This window comes from Myotis nattereri, assembly GCF_964212035.1.
Source record: "Myotis nattereri genome assembly, chromosome: 15".
NCBI classification, from domain to species: domain Eukaryota; kingdom Metazoa; phylum Chordata; class Mammalia; order Chiroptera; family Vespertilionidae; genus Myotis; species Myotis nattereri.
In genome coordinates, this window is record NC_138090.1 from 45,815,607 (window position 1) to 45,837,319 (window position 21,713).

At 59.6% G+C, this 21,713-nt stretch overlaps 1 protein-coding gene across 2 annotated transcripts in view; it reads left to right on the forward strand.

Annotated features, from left to right (window-relative positions):
* Positions 1–18,588, forward strand: part of PPP1R37 (protein phosphatase 1 regulatory subunit 37) — a 45,768-nt gene extending 27,180 nt beyond the window's left edge. The window contains exons 2-13 of one of the 2 annotated variants that reach the window (XM_081107724.1): positions 10,698–10,795; positions 12,133–12,178; positions 12,419–12,519; positions 13,379–13,498; positions 13,940–14,090; positions 14,197–14,352; positions 15,622–15,734; positions 16,195–16,336; positions 16,432–16,598; positions 16,717–17,446; positions 17,738–17,828; positions 17,910–18,588. In XM_081107724.1, the coding sequence (XP_080963850.1) occupies positions 10,698–10,795; positions 12,133–12,178; positions 12,419–12,519; positions 13,379–13,498; positions 13,940–14,090; positions 14,197–14,352; positions 15,622–15,734; positions 16,195–16,336; positions 16,432–16,598; positions 16,717–17,446; positions 17,738–17,820 (1,907 nt within the window). In that variant the 3' untranslated portion in view covers positions 17,821–17,828; positions 17,910–18,588. The remainder of the gene's footprint in view (positions 1–10,697; positions 10,796–12,132; positions 12,179–12,418; positions 12,520–13,378; positions 13,499–13,939; positions 14,091–14,196; positions 14,353–15,621; positions 15,735–16,194; positions 16,337–16,431; positions 16,599–16,716; positions 17,447–17,737; positions 17,829–17,909) is intronic. The other variant, XM_081107723.1, reaches the window with a different exon arrangement.
* The last annotated feature ends 3,125 nt before the right edge of the window (positions 18,589–21,713 follow it).

A 21,713-nucleotide genomic window follows, 5' to 3' on the forward strand; every position in this document is an offset into this window, starting at 1 on the left:
TCTGGCTGGTATCAGCAACAGCCCAGCTGTGGTGGCTCAGTGGATTGAGCGTCATCCCATGGACCAAGAGGTCCCGGGTTTGATTCCCAGTCAGGGCACATCCTCGGTAGAGGGCGTGCAGGAGGCAGCCAATCAGTGATTCTCTCTCATCATTGATGTTTCTCTCTCTCCCTCTCTCTTCCTCTCTGAAGTCAATAAAATATATTTTTTTAAAAAGACTCAGCAACAAAGTGCCTGGCAGAATGCCTGGCAGGGAATTGGGGTGAAATACAGAGCAGCTTTGTACAGGGAGCGCCCTGAATTTCAGCTCATGTTTCACAAAGTGAGTAGTTTCTGGCAGGGTCTGGGCCCTGAATCCGTCTTGCCTCCCTCCAGGCTTCCTCTCCCAGGTGGTCCTCGAGCCAAGGCTCCACTTGGAGCAGGCGGGACCCCTGGTCAGAGCGCCCTGTCCGCCTTCAAGGCCTAGTACAGTGGCCAGCTGTGAGCTCCACCATCTGTCTTTCACTCCCTCACCTGTCTGGTGCCTTCTGTGTGCCTGGCCCATACTGGGCAGCGCTGAGGACACAGCTGGGACCACAAACCCTAGGCTGTCTTCCCAGGGCTCCCAAGCCAGCAAGGAGACAGGTTGTCTCCGGACAGTGACAACTCAGAATGGGCAGGCTGAGGTGGGGGAGCCGAGAGGGCTGCCTAAAGGTCACCTGAGCTGAGAGTGGAAAGGGGAGAGTATAATCCTAGGGGAGGAAGAGGGGAGGTACAGTGAAGCACTGGGCTGTTCTGGGAAAGGGAAGATTTGGGGTGTGGCTAGAACACAGCTCCGAGGGAGGGAAAAGTTCAACGACAAGGTTTGAGCCCTGGCTCCCTCCTGACCTCCTTGTCCTAGCTCAGTCTAGACTGCACAGCATCCTCTCAGGGCTTCCACGATGGTCCGCCTACCCCTCGCCCCAGATAAGAACCCTGGGGGCGCAAGGACCAGGCCAGGGCCATCCCCGTCCCTCTGACACTGACACAGAGCTTGGCGTGCAGTATGCCGTGGCAGATGTTGACTGAATGAACAGCAAGATGGTACCTGCTGGGTTAGAAGCCCACGTCAGAGGGGCTGAAGCAAAAGGGCATTTGTTGGCTGTGGACCTGAGGAGTCCTCAGTAGTTGGGCTTCAGGCCTGGCTGCACCCAGGGTCTCAAACAATGTCATCGAGACGGTTTCCTTAACCTGGAAACCTGAGTCGGCCTCCTTCCGGGAGGTTCTCCTCCTGGTGGATGCCAGGATGGCCGGCAGCAGCTCCCAACATGGGAGGCCCCGTTAGCCACCCCGAGGGAAGAGAGCCCTTCTTCCCTGATACTCTGGCTGGGCCCTGGGGCTGCGCTGGTTCTACAGGGTCAGCTTCCTGTCCCCCACCAGGCGCTGTGACCCCCACTCCTGGGGCCTTGGGGAAGATGGCAGGGAGTGGCGGTCACACAAATGGTCCCACCTGGGGTCCTGGGGTGGCACTAGTGCTGGTCAACCCAAGGTGGGTGGGAGGGGAAGTGGGCCAGTCGGTACTTTCACAGGCATCAGGGCCGAGGCAGCACTCACTCCTGGGGCGGGTTGTGTACCTGCCACGGAATCAACCTGTGGGGCTGCCGAGGGTTTGCAGGCTGCGGCCTCCGGCTTCCCTGTGCCCTGAACACTGGCCTGGTCCTCTCTGAACCAGCCCTCTGCCCTGAGGGGGTGAGCCCATGAGGCCTGGGTAGGGGACGATGGTGTTCCACAGACCTCGAGTCCTGCAGGGAAGAGCCCGAGAGCCAGGTTCTGTCCGGCCCGGAGACATGCCGTCCACACAGACCAGGTCACCCACCTGCCACAGACTCGGTTCCCTGTCATTGGGGCGATGATGACCGAGCGCCCTCATGGGTGGGCAGCCAGGCCTGGGAGGTCAGGGCTCCATACTGCGAGGTAGTGGGGCTGGGATGGGAACCAGGTTCCCTAACCTGGGCCAGTCACACTCAACCCCTCGGACCTGCTGCGGCCAGTGGTGATGTGTGTGAACGGGCACAGACCGCGCGGCGCAGACCTGGCTCACGGGCTTGAGGGTGCTGGGGACGCCACAGCAGCTGTGTACTTTCTCTGTTGAAATGTCAGTAATCCTCGAACCCATCCTCTCTGTCCGTTTGGCCTCCATCCGTTGTCCCCGTCCGTCCGTCTGTACTAGTGTTTCCCAGTCTTGAACCCAGACTCCCGCCCCCACCCCCGTCCTGATGGGTGCCAAGTCCTCTGCCTGAATCCTCTGTAATCGGAGCCTCCTGTGTTAGTGCAGTCACCAGAGGTCGGGCTTTGAGGTCAGGTAGACCCGGCAGAGTAGGGTAGGGTTTGGGGAAGTTGATTTTTCTTTTTTCTTTCTTTCTTTTTTTCTTTCTTTCTTTCTTTCTTTCTTTCTTTCTTTCTTTCTTTCTTATTGATTTCAGAGAGGAAGGGGGAGGGAGAGAGAGAGATAGAAATATCAATGATGAGAATCATCAATTGGCTGCCTCCTGCACGGCCCCTACTGAGGATCGAGTTCCCAACGCAGGCATGTGCCCTTGACCGGAATCAAACCCAGGACCCTTCAGTCTGCAGGCTCTATCCACTGAGCCAAACCAGCTAGGGCAGGGAAGTTGATTTTTCTTAACTAAATGTATGAACTTTTAAATATATGTTTTTACTGATTTCAGGGAGAGGGAGAGAGAGATAGAAACATCAATGTCAATGATGAGAGAATAATTGATGGGCTGCCTCCTGCGCACCTCACACTGGGGATCGAGCCCACAACCTGGGCATGTGACCTGACCAGGAATCAAGCTGTGACCTCCTGGTTCATAGGCCAACACTCAGTCACTGAGCCATGCTGGCCGGGCAGGTGTGTGAATTTTTGAGTAGGTAATACTTGCGTGTACCTCAGTATTCAAAGATAGAAGAAGGCATGTAAAGAAAATGAGCTTCGGGGGCATGGGGTCAGAGGGGAGGTAGAGGGGATGAATGGTGATGGACGGAGACTTGGCTTGGGGTAGTGAACTCACAATACAGTGTAAGATAATGTGTAGAGGAATAGTGCACCTCAACCTGTATCCTTTTTGTTAACCAGTGTCGCCTCAATGAAGTTCCATAAAAGGAAAAGAAAAGGAAGTTTCTCTCCCTTACCACTCTTAGCCCCCCAGCGAATCTTCCTAAAAGCAGCCACCCCGTGTCTTGTGTCCTTCCAGAAATGTCTGCGGCAGCCCAGCGACTGCAGCGCGGCCAGCATGGCTCAGTGACTGAGTGTTGACCTATGAACCAGGAGGTCACAGCTTGATTCCTGGTCAGGTCACATGCCCAGGTTGTGGGCTCGATCCCCAGTGTGAGGTGCGCAGGAGGCAGCCCATCAATTATTCTCTCATCATTGACATTGATGTTTCTATCTCTCTCTCCCTCTCCCTGAAATCAGTAAAAACATATTTAAAACTACTCATAAAAGAGTAGTTTTATGTGAACGTGCCGGCTCCTTTAAATAAAGGCTGCTTTCCTGCTGCAGCGGCAGAGTTGCGCCCTGAAAGCCGGAGCTGCTCACTGCCCGGCTGAAGTCAAGTCAGATCCGGGTATTTTAGTCTCACCCCTGGTTCCTCTGTGAGCCTCGCCTCTGAGTGGAGGATGACAAAGGATGGGCCTTGGTGGGCTGAGGGGCTTTGTGGGTACAGCCAGCAGGGCGCCAAGCAGGGGAATGCCGGGCTGTGGTGGCTGGTCAGTGGCTGTTTTCCAGTCCGGCTCCCAGCCTGTCAGCGGGCCTTTCTGTGTCCTACCTCAAGGTGTCACCAAGATGGAAGGGCACTTACAGGGAACACGGGACTGTCACTTCCGCTGTGCTAATCCCAGCAGCCTCCCTGAGAGGGAGCACAGTGGGCACCCCCCCCCCCCGGGCTCCAGAGGGGCCCCATTCCTACAGAATACAGCCCTCCCAGACCTTGAGCTGCTCCTGTCACTGCTCTGCGCCCAGCCCCTTGGCTCCTGTCTCACGCAGAGGCCCACTGTGTCCCCCTCACCTCCATCGCACCCCTCACAGCTACTCCCTCCAGGCGCCCCTGCCCCCATCTCATCTGTGTCCCCCACTAGCCGTTGTAGCCCAGCGGTGAGGGCTGGCCCCCGTCCCTCTTTGTCCCCCTCTCCCCACCACCCCTAGTGTTGCTTCCTGGGTTTTGACTCCCACTTGGATGGATGACGGTGTCTGTCTCCCACAGCTCTAGGCTGTCAGGGATGGCCTGACTCATCGCCGCCCCCTGGTGTCCAGCCTGTCCTTGCATTTCGTGGGTGCCTCTGCACCTGTGTGCAAACGAGACAAACTTCTCTCTGCCTGTCACCTGACGCTCGGCATCCGGTTTCTCTCTGTCCCTTTGTGGGGCCTTAGCAGGGGGAGGGGAGGCAGGCTGTTTGCTCCCCAAGCCTTCTCCTGGGAAACGGGTGCCAGCTGCTGGGGCCGCAGAGGCTCACCCTGCTGCGGCCCTGCCTGCCGGCCGCCCCACACACGGCCCTCCCCAGAGCCCCGCCTTCCCCTGGAGCCTGCTCAGAGTCCAGGAGTCCCCTCAGTCGCTTCTGCCCCACCCCTACCTCCCCTCAGGCTGGTCAGGGCAGTGTGAGAATAAAGCCGTGCCCTGGTTACACAGCAAGTCCTCCTGGGTGTGTGTGCCAGGCCCGCCCGCCCGGCTCTGTGGCCTTGGGCAGACCTGAGCTTGGCTCCCCAATATCATAGGACCGAGGAGCTGGCTGAGTGAAACCGCATGAGAAGTCCTGGCATTGACCCAGAGTTGTCTCCTGCCAGTCGGCTCTGTTCTGTGGGTGCCAGCTTCTTTTTTTTTTTTTTTTAATATATTTTATTTATTTTTTACAGAGAGGAAGGGAGAGAGATAGTCAGAAACATCGATGAGAGAGAAACATCGATCAGCTGCCTCCTGCACATCCCCCACTGGGGATATGCCCGCAACCCAGGCACATGCCCCTGACCGGAATCGAACCCGGGACCCTTCAGTCCACAGGCCAACGCTCTATCCACTGAGCCAAACCGGTTTCGGCGGGTGCCAGCTTCTTAATGGTGCCCATGTCCTTATCTCCGGAGACCCTGCGGGCGTCCCTTTCAGCCGGGGGAAGAGGTCACGCCAATGGGTTATCACAGCCTCACTAGGACGAGGGTTGGCACGCGGGTCTTCTTACCTCTGCACCTCCCGTCCCCTCTCCCTCACACACAGCCGCCCCCCCCGACCACTGAACTCCAGCCCCTGCTTAAGTCGGGTCCTCAGAGCCGAGGACTTGGGAGTTGAGCCAACACATTTGGACCTGAGACACAAATGAATGTCCACCTCACACACCCATGTGTCTGCCTGGCCTCACCAAGCGGTCCATCCCTGGATAGGTGCTTCGTGGGCTTGTCCGGGTCCCTGCCTTCCAGTGGGGGAGGAACACAGGGATGGCGGCATTTAGTGAGCGCGCCAGAGTGTGTGCCAGACCCGGTTCTGAGGGACAGACAGCCCGAGGTACACTCACCACCATTTTAGGGAGAAGGCGATGGAGGCCCAGAGTTTAAATCTGTTTTCTCTGTTTTGTAGAGAGAAACATCGATGTGAGAGAGACATCGATAGGTTGCCTCCCACATGTAGGAATCAGACCTGCAACCCAAGTACATGCCCTTAACCAGGAATCGAACCCACAACCCCCCGGTGCGCAAGCTGACGCTCTACTACGGAGCCCTGCCCTCCAGGGCCACAGCCTATGTTCTTGACCACTTTCCGAGACCCCGGGCCCACGTGTGGGACCTGCGAGGCCCCGTTCGAGGTCGCAGTGCAGGAGGGAGGCAGCGAGGGCTCAGGCCCGCTCACGGCAGGCGTTCCCACTGCAGCCTCGCCTCGCAGCCTGGCCCTGGCGCTCCAGCCCGGGCCTCCAGCCCCTTGCCTCGGGGCCTCTGCACTGCTGGTGGTCCCCTTGCATTGCGGTCCCCAGTACTGACCTTCCCGGTGTTTTCCGGTGGCCACTTCATCACATGACAGCGGAGACGTGTGTGCAGGGCCGCCTGGCACAGCGCGAGTGCTGTGAAGATGCTGCGTATTACTTCTCTGAAACACCTGCACTGCTGTTTTCTTGCCATTTCTTCTTAAATTGGTTCATTTTTTTTATTTGAATATTTTATCTCATTCCCGAAGGATAACATGTAGAATGCTGGTTTTGCTATGGTGGTTTGTTTTTCTTAATACATGAATGAAACACACATACATCATGATTACTATAAGGTCATTCCCAAGCCACCCGGCACTGTATGCCCCCACTGGTGACGTGGAAGCTTGGGACGAGCTCAGGATGCTGTTGGGGACGTCGAGGCAGGGCGGGGGTGCACCCAGGCTGCCAACCCATTCTGCAGTAGACTGAGCCCACTTCTGTTCCTTTAGTGTCTTTTCCCAGCACTACCTCCACCTCCTCAGTGAGCCTTAAGTAACAAGATGCAGTTCTCATTCCTGTCATCGGGGGGGCACCAGGACCCTTCTCTGAGTGTGTCTGCCTCTCCTGCCCACTGCCCTCAGTTTCCCCTTCGGTAAATGGGTGGGCAGGGCTAGTCTCCTGAGTTCTGGCTGTAACCTTTTGTGAGGCTGTGCCTTCATCCAAACCCGGTAGATGTCTGACTGAAGAGATAGTCGGATGGCAGCTGTGGGTGGTGTGGAGGCAGCCAGGTTAGAGACCCTGGGTCTTTAGCTCACCCAGGGGCTCCTTGAGGACTTTGGGCAGCAGAGGGGAAACTTGGCTCAGTCTGGGAAGTCAGGGAGGACTTCCTGGAGGAAGGGATGTCAGAGCAAAACACCTCAAGGACCAATCACAGTTTGAGGGGTTGCTTAGGCATTACTGGTTCCCTGCAAACTGTCTGGGATGCTGAGAACTGCTAGTAATGACCCCACATATGCCCAGTCCCTACTCCTTCCCAGACGACCTGACCAGGCCAACCCAGCCTGGGGCCTTTATGGAGAGGTTTGTGCCCTTTGGCCATCTGATGATAAAGCCTATGGATCCCTTCTTAGAGTGATGATTTTCAAAGGCAAAAAAATAAAATAGGATTGCAAAGGGTGCCAGTTAAAATACAGTTAGCTACATTTTTTAAAATTATAACTTGGTATTTATGTTCTTCCTTATTGACCCAGGAAATAACAAGAGTGATGAACATTGTAAAGCTGCAGTAATATGTGAAAATGTCGGGCATGTGCATTGGTGACAGAGTCACGGGGGCTGCTAAACACCGTCTTAATTGGGAAATGCTAATTTTCACTGTAGTGCAGTTATTGAAAATAAAGAGATCATTTTTCCTCACTCAAGTTCATAGACACCCTGAGGGTCATGGACCTGCTTGGCTGGACTCGCAGAGGCAGCTACTCAAGTCCCAAGGGCCGCCTTCCAGGTAGGGCCAGCTCCTGTTTTCCCAGAGCTGGGCACCAAGCACCTGGCAGACAGCTCGCTTGCCGGGCCTGCGGGCAGACAGCTGGCCCCCGGGAGGCTGCTCGTGGGCGCAGCTCCCCGAGGAAGAAGTGAGGGGCAGAGGACAGGCCTGTCCCTCGGGTGGCTGGGTCTCTGTTGGCCTCTCACCTCCAACACAGGGTTCCAGCCTCCCCTCCCCATGGGGAGAGCGTTCTGGAGCCAGGGCTTCCCCTTGTGCTGCCCTGGCTGCCTGGCTGTGGGAGGCAGCTTTTCTGTCCTGGACCTCGGCGTCCGGCCCCGGGAGACGGGGTGGTGGTCAGTGACAGCGGGTGCAGGGCCCCTGAACCTCGGCGTCCTGCCCCGGGAGATGGGGTGGTGGTCAGTGACAGCGGGTGCAGGGCCCCTGGACCTCGGCGTCCTGCCCCGGGAGACGGGGTGGTGGTCAGTGACAGCGGGTGCAGGGCCCCTGAACCTCGGCGTCCTGCCCCGGGAGACGGGGTGGTGGTCAGTGACAGCGGGTGCAGGGCCCCTGAACCTCGGCGTCCGGCCCCGGGAGACGGGGTGGTGGTCAGTGACAGCGGGTGCAGGGCCCCTGAACCTCGGCGTCCTGCCCTGGGAAGCAGGGTGGTGGTCAGTGACAGCGGATGCAGGGCCCCGGATGAGTGCACTGCCTGGGGGAGAATCTGTTCTCTGCGCGGAGCCACTTTCCTGGAATCCCTGCAGGGCTCCTGCTGGCCCTTTGCCTGGCCAAGGTGGCACAGGGGTGAGGGAAGCCTGGAAGGCTGCAGAGGCCCTCTTTCTGCTCCCCACCCCCCTCTGTTCCATTCTGCTGGCCCCAAGAGCTCTTTCCTTAAAAAAAAAGGGGGGGGGGGTATTGATTTGAGAGAGAGAGAGAAACATTAATCAGCTGCCTCCTCTGCACACGCCCCCTCCCCACAGGGGATCGAGCCTGCAACTCTGCCATGTGCCCTGACCAGGAATTGAACCAGTGACCTCTTGGTACATGGGATGACACTCAACCAACTGAGCCACACTGGCCGGTGGCCTCAAGAGCTTTCTACACCAGCCTGACCCTTTCCCTCCCCTGCTCAGAGCATTAACTTCCTGTCTTTCTGGTCACCTGGGGCAAAATCCAAGATCTAATAGCCTAAAACGGAAAACAATACAAATGTCTCACTACCTGGTGAATGGTACTTCCGACAGTTACTTTATCTGTATATATAAAAGGCTAATATGCTAAGTGTCCATCCATCCGCTTAGCTAATATGCTAAGCCACGCCCACTTCCTCTCCCTAGCGACCAACCTCCTTGGAGTGTCTTCAGCCCAGGAACACAACTGGCTGGCTTTATAGCCAGGTGCAAACATTTCACACTGTAACCAGATATCTGTGAAGCGTTTTCCCGTGCCTCATCTCATTTGATCCCCACAGAAGTCCTGGGTAGGTAGATAGGAGACTTGGTGGAATCCTATTTTCTTTTCATTAGCCGGAAAACAGAGATTTAGAAAGCTTAGAAACTTGACCCGACTGAAAAGAGGTAAGAAATGGTGGACCTTGAAAATGACTTCAGGTTTTCTAACTGCGCAGAGTATAGTCAAAAGCTGCTACAGTGAAATATTTCACCCTTTATTCTCCCTGCGTGATCTACAATAATAACCTGCTTCCTGTTGATATTTACTGCTGTGTTGCTGACAATTACCTGAAAGAGAAGTTGGGGTGCTTCACTGGGCTGGAAAAGGTTTAGCTACATCAGAAAGCAGGTCTAATTAAGCACATTTATTCTATATCTATGAAAGGCTAAGTTGACTCACACATGTGTGATACATATAAAGCTCTCGCTGGCGCCAATAGCACACATGTGTTTCTTTTTTAAAAAAAATATTGATTTCAGAGAGGAAGGGAGAGGGAATGTTAGAATAATTGATGATGAGGGAGAATCCTTGATCGGCTGCCTCCTGCATGCCCCCCCCTCCCCTCCCCCCCCCCCCCCCCCACACACACACTGGGGATTGAGCCCACAACCCGGGCACGGGCCCTTGACAAGTCGACCAGGACCCTTTAGTCTGCAGGCTGACACTCTATCCCCTGAGCCAAACCAGCTAGGGTGCACGCGTGTGTTTCAATCTTTCATCCTCCATTGTGAATTTGGTTGACGCTTCTATTATAGAGAAAGGGCGAATAGTGATATTAAAATATTTCTTCTTGCCGAAACCGGTTTGGCTCAGTGGATAGAGCGTCGGCCTGGGGACTGAAGGGTCACAGGTTCGATTCCGGCCAAGGGCATGTACCTGGGTTGCGGGCACATCCCCAGTAGGAGGTGTGCAGGAGGCAGCTGATCGATGTTTCTCTCTCATCGATGTTTCTAACTCTCTATCCCTTCTCCCTTTCTCTCTGTAAAAAATCAATAAAATGTATTTAAAAAAAAAATAAAAAAAATAAAATATTTCTTCTAATTAATTTCCTTTCGGTGTGCACGAATTCATGCACCAGCACTAGCTGTACTATAAAGGGGCCCAAACTCAAAATCCGTGTGAAAGAAGCCAGAAAGGCCCGTGCTGCTGGTCGCCTTTTGCTAAATGTCTGGAAGAGCAAACGTGTGCGGCCAGAAAGGCCTTCCCTGTGGTGGGGGGTCTGGGCTGTGCGGCTGCTGGGTTTGGGCTGCGTCCCTCTGCCCAGCCCCAGAGCCGTCGGGGAAGGTTTTGTGGTGAAGGTATTTCAGGACTGGGTTCTCAGAGGCCGCATGGCCTCACCGTGAGCTGAGTTTGAAGCTTGGCCCTGTCGCTTCCCAGCTGTGTGACTGGCTGTGTGACCGGCTGTGTGACGGGGGCGAGGTGCCTCACCTCTCTGAGCTCAGCTTCTTCACAGATTCGTTCTCTCCTGCAGAAAACAACCCATCAGACACCTGCTTTAGGCCTGGCCCTGGGCTGGACATGGGGAATGGTGGCAACCAAGACAGCCCAGCCCTGCCCTGTGGGGCCCTGAGTTTGGGGGGTGGGGGGGCAGCTGACAAGCAGAGCATTGAGTGGTATTAGCTGTGTATTGTTTGTGTGAAACTGCTCAGGGAGCCATGGGGAGGCGTGGAGGGTGGGGTGACTTGGTTTGGGGGCACTTTCCCAGGACAGTGTGGTAGCAGGGGCCCTCGACGGGAGAACAGAGCTCAGGGGGTTGTTGAGAGGAGAAGGGGCCGGCAGAGGCCTGGGGCTGGAGGGGAGAGGGTGTGAGGGACCCAGAATGTGGAGAGTCACAGGCTGGGGTCCTCTGTGCCCGCAGCCCAGAACGTGACTGTGGACGAGGTCATCGGCGCTTACAAGCAGGCCTGCCAGAAGCTGAACTGCAGACAGATCCCCAAGCTCCTCAGGCAGCTCCAGGTATGCAGGCAGGGGCGGGCTCCCCACCTCCCAGCAGCCTCCGGGCCTGTTGTCTGCCCGGGCGGAGAGGGCGCCCGCGGCACTCCCACTGCCGGGCCTGCTCACCCAGCCACGGCCCTGCACTCAGGAGCCTCGGAAAGCCCTCCGTCAGCTGCAGGTGCAGTCAGGCTCCTCGTGGACATTCACACGGTAGGGACTCACGTAAAGTAAGGATTGTAAATATCCCTACCTCCCCAGGAAAGCTCTGTTCCCTGGGCACAAAGCCACGTAAACAATAGTTATTCTTAAAAGCCTGAATTACAAAAGTAATATATATTCTTTAATTAAAAATAACACTACAGACATAAAAAGCAAAATTCACTTCTTGTCCAAGTGCCATCCCCAGGCGTCCCTGCTGCTGACAGCTTGGGCTTTGTCCTCTGGCCTCTGCTGGGCATCTGTAGGACGGCGGTCACTCCAGGCGGGAGGACAGTCTGATTTCTGTGGCGAGGGTGTTACTGTGCCTGGACGTGCGCCCCTCCCCCAGCCACCTCCTGCGGGCGCCTTCCCGGGGCCCCCGGCCCGCTGGGGGTCCAGGGCTGCCGAAGGGCCTCCAGAATGTGCCCACGTCTCTTGTTTCTAGGGTTGTTGCTCCCTCGGACAGCGCGGCTGTGAGCGGTCATGCCGGCCGCCCATCCCTGCGCACCCCGGGTTAGGGGTTCTGTGAGGATTCCAGAGGGTCTCATTGTCGGGTCCAGGGAAAGATGGCCACTCAGTGGGCCCTGGAGCCTGGTTCAGGCCAAGCCTGCCCTTACCCCCTCGGCAGGGCTGGGCTTTGGCCTCTGTCTGCACACGGTTCGTCACCGCTCCTCCCTCGGGGTCGATGTGTGTGGAGCCCAGGGAATAGGGCCTGGCCCCTGGGGAGGGGGCTGGAGCGCAGCCAGGAGCCGGCAGGACGTCTGCCCAGGGCCTTCCCTCCTCACTGAGCGGACTGCATGCCAGGCTGGGCACCCCGCCTTCCCCCGGCCTCTTGGGCCTCACCTGTCAGCTTTCGCCTCAGTGCCTGCCTCACAGCCTTTGCTCTGGCTGTTCCTCTGCCTGAAATGCTTGTCCCCAAGACGCCCAGGGCCCACCCCCTCACTCCATTCAGCTGGGGCAGGGGGCTGCGTCCAGACCTGCCTCACCCCAGGTCTAGGGGGGTGTTGGGGGGGGAGGGTTAAGGAGCTGCCACATTCTCCGAGCCGCTGTGCCCCTCCACACCCACCCCAAACACTGCCTCACCTCAGAAAGAGCAGAGCCAGGTGAACTGCAGAGGTAAGGCGCTTCCTGCTTAACCACCATCCCTCCTGCCTTCCCAGGAGTTCACGGACCTCGGGCACCGGATTGACTGTCTGGACCTGAAAGGTGTGTCTGGGCAGAGGTGGGCGCCCTAAGGGGTGGGCAGGGCCAACTTCCCTAGAGGTGGATCCAAGGGCAGGATGAGCCTGGGCTGCTGGGGCCAGTGGGTCCCCCCGAAGAGCTTAGCCGGAGGGAGGTGGGGGTGAGAGCCCTCCCTCGGGTGGCCTGGAGCCCCGGTTTGCACCCAGCCCCCCCACACACAGACGTGAGCTCACACACGCACGCACGCGCTCCGTCCCCTCCCAGGTGAGAAGCTCGACTACAAGGCCTGCGAGGCCCTGGAAGAGGTCTTCAAGAGGCTGCAGTTCAAGGTCGTGGACCTGGAGCAGACAAACCTGGACGAAGATGTGAGCATCTCTGCCACCACCCTTACTGCTTCCTGAGCTCCCTGGCTCTTAGAGGTTTGGGGGCTGGGGCACTGCAGGAGGAGGGGACCCCCTTGGACAAGGGCTGGGCAGGGCCTCTTGAAGGACAAAATAGGGAAATCCAGTGTGACCAGAGTGGATGGGAAGAATGGGGCTCCAGACAGGGCCCAGAGAAGGGGTCTCCCAGACCCCCCCAAAAGGCAGGGGCTTTGTAAGGAAGGGAGAGACTTGGGGAGCCAGGCCAGAGGGAGGCTTGTGGCCACCTGGAGCCTTTCCAGGAGTGTCCTGCCACCCCCCCCCCCCCCATCATAGTGTCTGCAGGGGAAGGGGTTTGAGAAACTTCCTTTTTTCTTTTTTTGTTTTTTTTATTGATTTCTAGAGAAGAGGGAAGGGAAAGAGAGAAACATCAGTGTGAGAGAGATACATTGATCGGTTGCCTCTCACATGCACCCTGACCCAGGATCGAACCCGCGACCTTCTGGTACAAGGGATGATGCTCCAACCAACTGAGCCATACCAGCCAGGGCAGGTTTGAGACGTCTGAAAGCAGCCTCCCCACTAGGCCTAGGTATCCTCTCCTCCCTCTGGAGACTTGGGGGTCACCAGGATCCCCGGAGCTTAGGCCCCAGGTCTAGAAGACACAGGAGAGCCAGGGGTCGGGATCCTGGAGAACTGAGGGCGGTCACACAGCACGTCAGTCCTGGGGGCACGTAGGAGGCTTGTCCAGGAGATGGAAGGGCTGGTTCAGGGCCCAGAGGTGCGGGAGCAGTGTTAGGACTCCGCTCCTGCCTCCCGGTGTCCGCGGCCTCCACCCGAGGCTGAGCCATTGTGTCCACCCCAGGGCGCCTCAGCCCTCTTTGACATGATCGAGTACTACGAGTCGGCCACCCACCTCAACATCTCCTTCAACAAGCACATCGGCACGCGGGGCTGGCAGGCCGCCGCCCACATGATGCGCAAGGTGGGTGCCTCCCCCGCCACCTCTCCAAGTTTCCAGGGTGGGGGGAGCTCGGGCATAGAGGGGTCCAGGTGCTTTGTCAGGGCACCCAGCTCCTTAGGGGTGTCGGGCCCCACCCTCCAGGCCCTGTGTGAAAGCTGTACTAAGAGATGCCTTGCCCCAGGCCCACCTGGCCCCTTCTCTCCTCTCCTCACCCTTAATGTATCCCTTGGAGGCATCCATGGTCGCCACCCCCACGTTACTCCCACGGGAGTCGGGGAACTCGGCCGTCACCAGCTCCACCCCCGCCTCGCTCACCCACAGGACCCCAGGCCGGGCCTTCCAGCACCAGCCCCAGCTGTAAAAGCAGATGGCCTTGCCGCTCACTAGGACTTGGGGTGCGAGGTCCCCTGGGGCAGGGAGGGCAGGGGCCAGCCTGACCCAGCCCTGCTGCTGCCCCAACAGACCAGCTGTCTGCAGTACCTGGACGCCCGCAACACGCCCCTGCTGGACCACTCCGCACCCTTCGTGGCCCGTGCCCTGCGTATCCGCAGCAGCCTGGCCGTGCTGCACCTGGAGAACGCCAGCCTGTCGGGGCGGCCCCTCGTGCTGCTCGGTGAGCCCAGGGCCGGAGGCTGGGTGGGGAGTGCAGCCCCTTGGGGGCTGGGACTGTTGGCTGGGTCCTGTGAGCCTGGCCAGTCACAAGCCCTCCTCTCCTCCAGCCACAGCCCTGAAGATGAACATGAACCTTCGGGAGCTGTACCTGGCCGACAACAAGCTCAATGGCCTGCAGGACTCAGCCCAGCTGGGCAACCTGCTCAAGTTCAACTGCTCCCTGCAGATCCTGGACCTCCGTAACAACCACGTGCTGGACTCAGGTGTGTGAGAGGCCACCCGCCCTCCCGTCACCCAGCACCCACTGTGCCCAGTCAGGCGCTCCATGTGCTGGGGACACGCAGTGGCCAAGACAATCCCAGCTCTGCTCTCGTGGGGCTCAGAGTTCACAGCAAACCCAGACCCCCCCAGGCAGTGAGAATCAGACTGTGTGGGCCGGTGGTTACCACCCAGAGGGGGTTACCGCCCCGTCCAGGGGTCAGGGAGCGTGTCCTGGAGCAGGGGCAGCTCGGTGGAGACCTGCAGGATGAGGTGAGGTATTGAACAGATAATTAAAATAATTACAATCGCCCTGGCTGGTTTGGCTCAGTGGATAGAGCGTCGGCCTGGGGACTGAAAGGTCCCTGGTTCGATTCTGGTCAAGGGCAAATGCCTGGGTTGCAGGCTCGATCCCCAGTTGGGGGCGTGCAGGAGGCAGCCAATCGATGATTCTCTCTCATCATTGATGTTTCTCTCTCTCCCTCTCCCTTCCTCTCTGAAATCAATTTAAAAAATAATAATAAATTGCAATCTGGGAAAAGTGCCCTGAAACAAGATTGTTGGGACAAAAGGTCAGCTGAGGCTCTTTAAGTCGCAGGGAGGGGACCTCTAGGTGGCCATGTGGGGCTGAGAGCACAGCCCACTGGTTTGACAGCCTGGGGAGAATCCAGGCAGAGGACAGCTGGTTTGAGGCATGAGGTGGGAAGGCACTTACACGTTGGAATTTGGGGGAAAGCTGTGGTGAGCCAGGAGGTGGAAGGGAAGAGAAGAGGAGCTACCAGCGGGAGGAATTCAGCTCCCTCCTGCGGAGGGCGGCTGGGTCTGGCTCACTCTTGGGCAGAGTCCCTGGCCTCAGCGTGAAGAAAGGGGAGGAGAGGCAGGCAGAGTGGGACGGAGGCCGGTGCCTTCCCCAGGGCAGCCAGGCCCAGACCCATGTTTACTGACCACCTACCCCGACCAGGCCTGTCACCTCGGGCTCCCAGCTGGGAGACCTCTGCCCTCGGGAAAGCGCAGCCAAGATAAATGAACGGGGAGTGAGTGTCCAGGTGGTGTGCTGCGGGGGTGGGGAGGAAGCAGCGGTGGGGGCTCCGCTGGTGGCAGAGGCTGCGGGAGAGGGTGATGCTCAGCAGAGCTCTAGGCAGACAGGGAGGATCGGGAGCTGGGGGTGTGCCTGCCAAGGCAGGGGTGTCGCAGCAGGAGGTGGCAGGGCCGGGAGACCCAGGGGAGGGTGGAGCCCACACCACCGACGGGACTCACCCAGGGGCCTCCGCCAGGTCTGGCCTACATCTGCGAGGGCCTCAAGGAGCAGAGGAAGGGCCTGGTGACCCTGGTGCTGTGGAACAACCAGCTCACACACACGGGCATGGCTTTCCTGGGCATGACGCTGGTGAGTCCACCGGAGGGTCCCCGCCGCCACCTCCCCCACCCCCGCGCCCAGCACTGCCAGTGCTCCCGGTAGGTTCTGGACCTGTCCTCTCCTTCGGCCCCTGCGGCCTTTCCCTGAGGGAGTAGCCCTCCATCGCCGTCCGTTGGGCCAGCACCGTAGCCAGCACAGAACTTGTGCACAAGGTGAACAGTTTGGTTAAGATCTCTAGAAGCCTCAGTCAGGCTGAGACCTTTTCATTACGCAGAATTTAAAGCCAGCCCACAGGGGACAGAGGCCCCCCCAGGTGACGAGCTCCCCACCGCAGGGGAGTGGGCAGGGCGGCTGGCACTGGGCAGGCTTCTCGGCCTGAGGCAGGCGTGTGCTGGCACAGAGGCTGGCTGCACTGCTGAGCGGGGAGCGCCCGGGTCCGCCCTTTCCCGGCCGGCCTGCAGGCCCCTTCTCCGTCCCGTGCTCCCCGCAGCCGCACACGCAGAGCCTGGAGACGCTGAACCTGGGCCACAACCCCATTGGGAACGAGGGCGTACGCAACCTCAAGAACGGCCTCATCGGCAACCGCAGCGTGCTGCGCCTCGGCCTGGCCTCCACCAAGCTCACCTGCGAGGGTAGGGCGCGGGCCGGGGAGGGGCCGGCGGGCGGGCGGGCGGCGGGCGGCCAGCCGGGCGTGGGCCCACGGCCAGCCCTGCGGTCCCCCTCCCAGGCGCGGTGGCGGTGGCGGAGTTCATCGCCGAGAGCCCCCGCCTCCTGAGACTGGACCTTCGGGAGAACGAGATCAAGACGGGCGGGCTCATGGCACTGTCCTTGGCCCTCAAGGTGAACCACTCCCTGCTGCGCCTGGACCTCGACCGGGAGCCCAAGAAGGAGGCGGTGAGCGGGCTCTCCTCGGCCGGGCTGCGGGCCGGCGGGGCGGACTCGGCCGGGGCGACCGCAGGACACGCTGCGGGGACAGGCCCCCAAGCCCTAGCCAGGCCCGCTCTGCCCACAGGTGAAGAGCTTCATTGAGACGCAGAAGGCGCTGCTCGCCGAGATCCAGAACGGCTGCAAGCGCAACTTCGTGCAGGCGCGGGAGCGGGAGGAGAAGGAGCAACGGCTGCAGCTGTCGGCCTCCATGCCCGAGATCACCGTCACCGAGCCCCAGCCCGACGGGGAGCCCGACGGGGAGCCTGGGGCCGAGCCTGCCCCCCAAGCTCAGGAGAACGGGGACCCGGCCCCTGGGCCCGGCCTGGACTCAGACTCAGACTCAGACTCCGAGGGGGAGGATGGGGAGGAGGAGGATGGGGAGAGGGCTGCGGCCCCCTGCCCCGCCCCACTGCCCCCCACGGACTCCCTGGGCCCTGGGGATAGGAGCCCCCCAGGCAGCCCTTCCTCCCCGACTGAGCAGCGAATCTCTGTGTCCAGCCCGGGCCGAGGCCACAAAGTGTTTGTGGTGACGCGAGTGGAGAGCCCCCCTGAGAGAGCAGAGCCCCCTGTGCCGCCCTCTCCTCGTCCGCCCTCCCCACCTGCCTTGCCTTCCCCGCCCCCCTCACCTGCCCTACCACCAGCTGAGGCCGTCAGCACTCAGGACCCAGGGTCGTCGGAACCTCGGCCACAGCCAGAGCCGCCGCAGGCAGGGCCACCCCTGCCCAACGGCCTGAAGCCTGAGTTTGCCCTCGCACTGCCCCCAGAGCCGCCCCCGGGGCCCGGGGCCAAGGCGGGCAGCTGTGGCCTGGAACACGGTGAGCGGGGCTCTGGGGCAGGCTGACCAGGGGCCCTGTGTGCTGTGTGCGACCCCTGCCCATTAGCGGCCTTGGTTTGCCCTGAAATGGCCCTTGTAGGGCCAGGGCCGAGTAGGGCTTGGCCCTCGGGCCCCACCTGGCCTCCCAGGTCCTGGGGCTCTCCCTGGAGTCTGACCTCAGGGACCCTGGCCTGTGCTGCCCTGAGGGTCTGGCTTGGGCAGGGCTGGTGGGGACAGGCTGCCACCCTCCGCCCACCTGACTGGAGGCCGCCCACCCATTCCCCCCGCGCAGAACTGAGCTGCTCCAAGAACGAGAAGGAGCTCGAGGAGCTGCTTCTGGAAGCCAGTCAGGAACCCGGGCAGGAGACACTGTGACACTTTAGGTGAGATGAGGGCCAGGGGCCTGGGGAGCCAGCGAGAGGGGCCCTGGCTCTGACAGGCCCCCCCAATCTCTTCTCCCCAAGTTCCTTTTTTCCAGCCGGTCTTCTATGAGCTGAGGCCAGAGCCATGAGAACCTGCTCCCCTCACCCCCAGCCTTCCTGAGGCCCGGAGGCCAGGGGTGGGGGCGCCTTTCTGGGGACCCCTACCTCCCACAGCAACACTACACGGGGGGCAGGAGCTACAGGGAGTGGCCCTCTCCATCCTGACTGGAGCACTCCTGTTTGTGTCCAGCCCCTACGCCTCTGGGCCAGAGGAGGGGAGTCTCCAAGGTCATCAGCCCTAAATCCACTGACTTTTCCGGAAGGGCCTGTTAGGCCAGGCTTGCCTGGGAGGGCAGGAGTCCTGGGTGGTAGTGGGATGCCCCCCAACCCCCATGGCGCTGGGCACGACGAGGCAGGAGGATGGTGTGGGGCGGTGAGAGGTGGTGGTGGTTGGACTTTGTAGAGCAGCCCCGGACAGGGTGCGGGTGGGGGATGGGGGCAGAGGATCAGAGCTTTCTTAAGTGCAATAAATCTATCAGGGAGCTGGGGGGGGCGGCCAGGGCTCTGGAGACCCTGCTGTCCAGGCCGCTGGAAGCTGCGCCCTGAGAGGCACTACGACCCGGGGAGGGTGGGGTGGAGTGGGCAGAGGGCTGGGGAGGGGCTCCTGTCGGTGCAACTCTGTCCACACCTTTTCTAATAAACCAGAGCTGGTTCACCTCTTGCCTGTTCTCTGCTCGTGCTCTTCCCGGTGGGAGTTCTGGACGTGGGAGGGGAAGGTGGGCAGACAGCTCTGGTCTGGAGCACCTGCTGGGCTGTGGCAGCGGCCCCCCAGGAAACCCAGGGGTTGCCCGTCCTGTACGGGTGTCCACACTCGTATCTAACAGCTCCCACGGCCAGTCACTCTGTGCTCATCTTTCTTCAGAGGAAAAAACCCCAAATATTCTCCAGCTTTAGGTCCAGGGGTCAGGTGATGTGGCGCTCAGGTTCAGAGGTCACTCCTGTGCCCCCCAGTCACCGAGGGCTCAAGGAGAAGCAGACACCAGCATGCCCGCGCTGGCCCTGGACATCTGGACATTCCGGGGGGCGGGGCACGAGTCAGCGCCCTGGACCCCCCTGGGCAGCCTGCTCCCCGCGGCCAGGACTTGGCAAGGGTGCGCCTGGGGCTGGAAGGCATTCCCGGGAAATCGGAACTTCACCTTCAGAAAACGAGAGCAGCATTCAAGGGGAGACCTTTGCACCTGCCCCTTTTCTCCCGCGTGGGACGCTGACTCGGGTGGGTAGAGGCGGGGGGAAGACCACAAGAACCCCAGTGTCGCCGACTGGGAGCCCTGGTACCACTCGGCTCCTGCACAGGCCCAGGAATCTGTTCCCAGTGGCCCCTGGCCGTTGACTTTTCGGTCACTGGCAGCTGTGTGTGCGCCATGTACATCGGGCACCGGCCCCTAGCACCTGCCCCACTCACCCCACGGGCAGCTGGGGAGATAGACCTGCACGGGCCCTGGTTCTGAGCTGTGGGCAGCATCGGCCTCCAGCTGGGGCCCCTGTGCTGGGTGTGCAGTGGAGGTGGGACGAACCCTCCAGGCTGTCCTGGCTTCGGCCCCCTTCTTGGTGAGACTGGGGAGTGTGAGGTTAGTCTCAGAGGCTGAGGAGCCACAGTCCTTTGGCAGGTTGGGTCTGTCAGAGAAGCCCCCCGCCCCCCCAAACTCAGTTGACCTGTGGTCAGTTCTAACTGTTGCTCAGGAATCAACTCCCACGGGAGCGTTCAGCCCTTAGCGTGGTGACCTCTGTCTCCACCTCCAGGCTGGTGACCAACAGCTGGGCTCCAGTGGGGGGTTGGGGGCCTCAGCGTACCTGTCTCATGTGATGCCTTTGAGGGGCGCCCCACAGCCTTGACCCTGCTCTTTCACTAAAGCTCAGAGTGAGGGATTCGGTCTTTCCAACCATTCAGGGTTGAAATGTGTCCCAACCTCCCTCCACACAAAAACGTGAAGTCCTAACCCTTAGGACCTCAGAGTGGGACCTTTGGAGACAGGTCTGCACAGAGGTAACCAAGTGAAAATGAGGCCATGGGTAAGGCCCTGACCCTGAATGCCTGGTGTCCTTACGAAAAGGGGAGCGTGGGACCCAGATGTGCACGGCAGGCAGAGGATGTGACGATGGAGGGCTGGAGGGATGGCGGCCACAGCCAGGAGACCTCATCCCCCACAAAGTGCTCGAAGCTGGAAGGGGCCAGGAAGGGTTCCCCTGGGCTGGCTCTGCTGACCTCTTGATTTCGCACTTCGGGCCTCAACTGTGAGAGAATGAGTTTCTGTTGTTCTGAGCCACCCAGTTTGTGGGACTTTGTGACACAAGCCCCAGGAGACTAGCAAGCCAACTCCTCAGGGCTCCCGGTCTTCCACCTTTTGGGAGTCCTGGATCACGGGGCGGGTTCCCTTTATCTTCAGCCACCCAGGCATCGCCAGAGCTCGAGGACACAGGAGTCTTATGCTTGGCCAGACACTATCCAATCTCAAAGGTATCAATGCCCTAACCCAGGTGTTCGTTTTCACACACATGGGTGCTCAGGGTGGAGGCAGCTCTTCACAAAGCTGTGGGCCCAGGCCCCCTCTGTCTTGTGGCTCTGCTACCGGCTAGGGCCTCAGGGTTCCTGCATCCAACAGGCAGGCGGGGTAGGGGGAGGAGGAATGAAGGCAAACCTACTGCCTATCCTGTTGCCACAGCAGGAAAGGGACACATCACCTCCACTCCCCGTGGTCTGTGGGAACTAGCCCCCTGGCCTCGCCTGGGTGCAAGTTGCAGCAAAAGCTCCACACCTTAAAGGGGAGTGAGATCCTGGTGGACAGCGAGCCAGCTCAGGCACACCCAGCCATCCCATTTCGGCCAAGTTCAGTTTTTTCATCGTCTCCCAAAACTCTAGCTTTGGCAGGCACATGGTCAGAGTCTAAGATGAGCGGGTACGTTTGACCACGGCTCGGAACCACACAACAGGTCCGCAGCTGCTTCCTGGGGCCGGAGGTCCTCAGTCCCACTCCCAGCCACCAGCCAAGGCCAGTCCTGCCTCCTGCAGTGCCCCACTCCTGATCCCAATCTGTTTTCTGCCGGGACCCTGGGTGGTAAGAAACAGAAGCCCAATCATACTGGCTTAAGGGAGATGGAAGGGACGTATGCCCTGGCCGGTGTGGCTCGGTTGGGCTTCGTCCCGTGCACTGAGAGGTCACCAATTCAATTCCTGGTCAAGGCACATGCCCGGGTTGCTGGCTCGTGCAGAAGGTACCCGACTGATGTTTCTCTCTTCTCCCTCTCCCTCTCTCTAAAATCGATTTAAAAAAAAAATTTAAGAAAGGGAAGGGACATATAGTGGCTCTGCTCAATATCAAGTCACAGCGACACTGATCTAATGGTGTCACAGGGACCGTGTTTCTCTCCAAGGGGCTTCCTTCTCGGGCTGGCTCTCCCAGCTGCTGGAAAACCTCTCCCAGCAGGTCCAGGTTCTCCAGGCACCTCAGTCCTGGCATCGCCTGTGAAGTCACCGGCTGGCTCTGCCCTACATCCACTTTAGCATCATCACTGGCCAGGGGCACTGGGGTGCTGTGCCCAGCCTTGGAGATGAGGAATGATGTCAGTACCCGCACGAGGCTGCATGGCATGCGGGTGGGTGCTCTGAGAACTCTAGGCTCCTGGCACTGTCTGCTCAGGGTCCTGGCTCAGGCACACCCTGTTGGTACTCCCTCCCCACCCTGGACCGGGCGGGGCACACCACAGGCCTGAGCGTGTGGCTATGTGACCAGTGAGGAACAGGAATCTGCCTGGGGAGTGACGCCCCATCCTGGGCCTCTCACTGGCAGG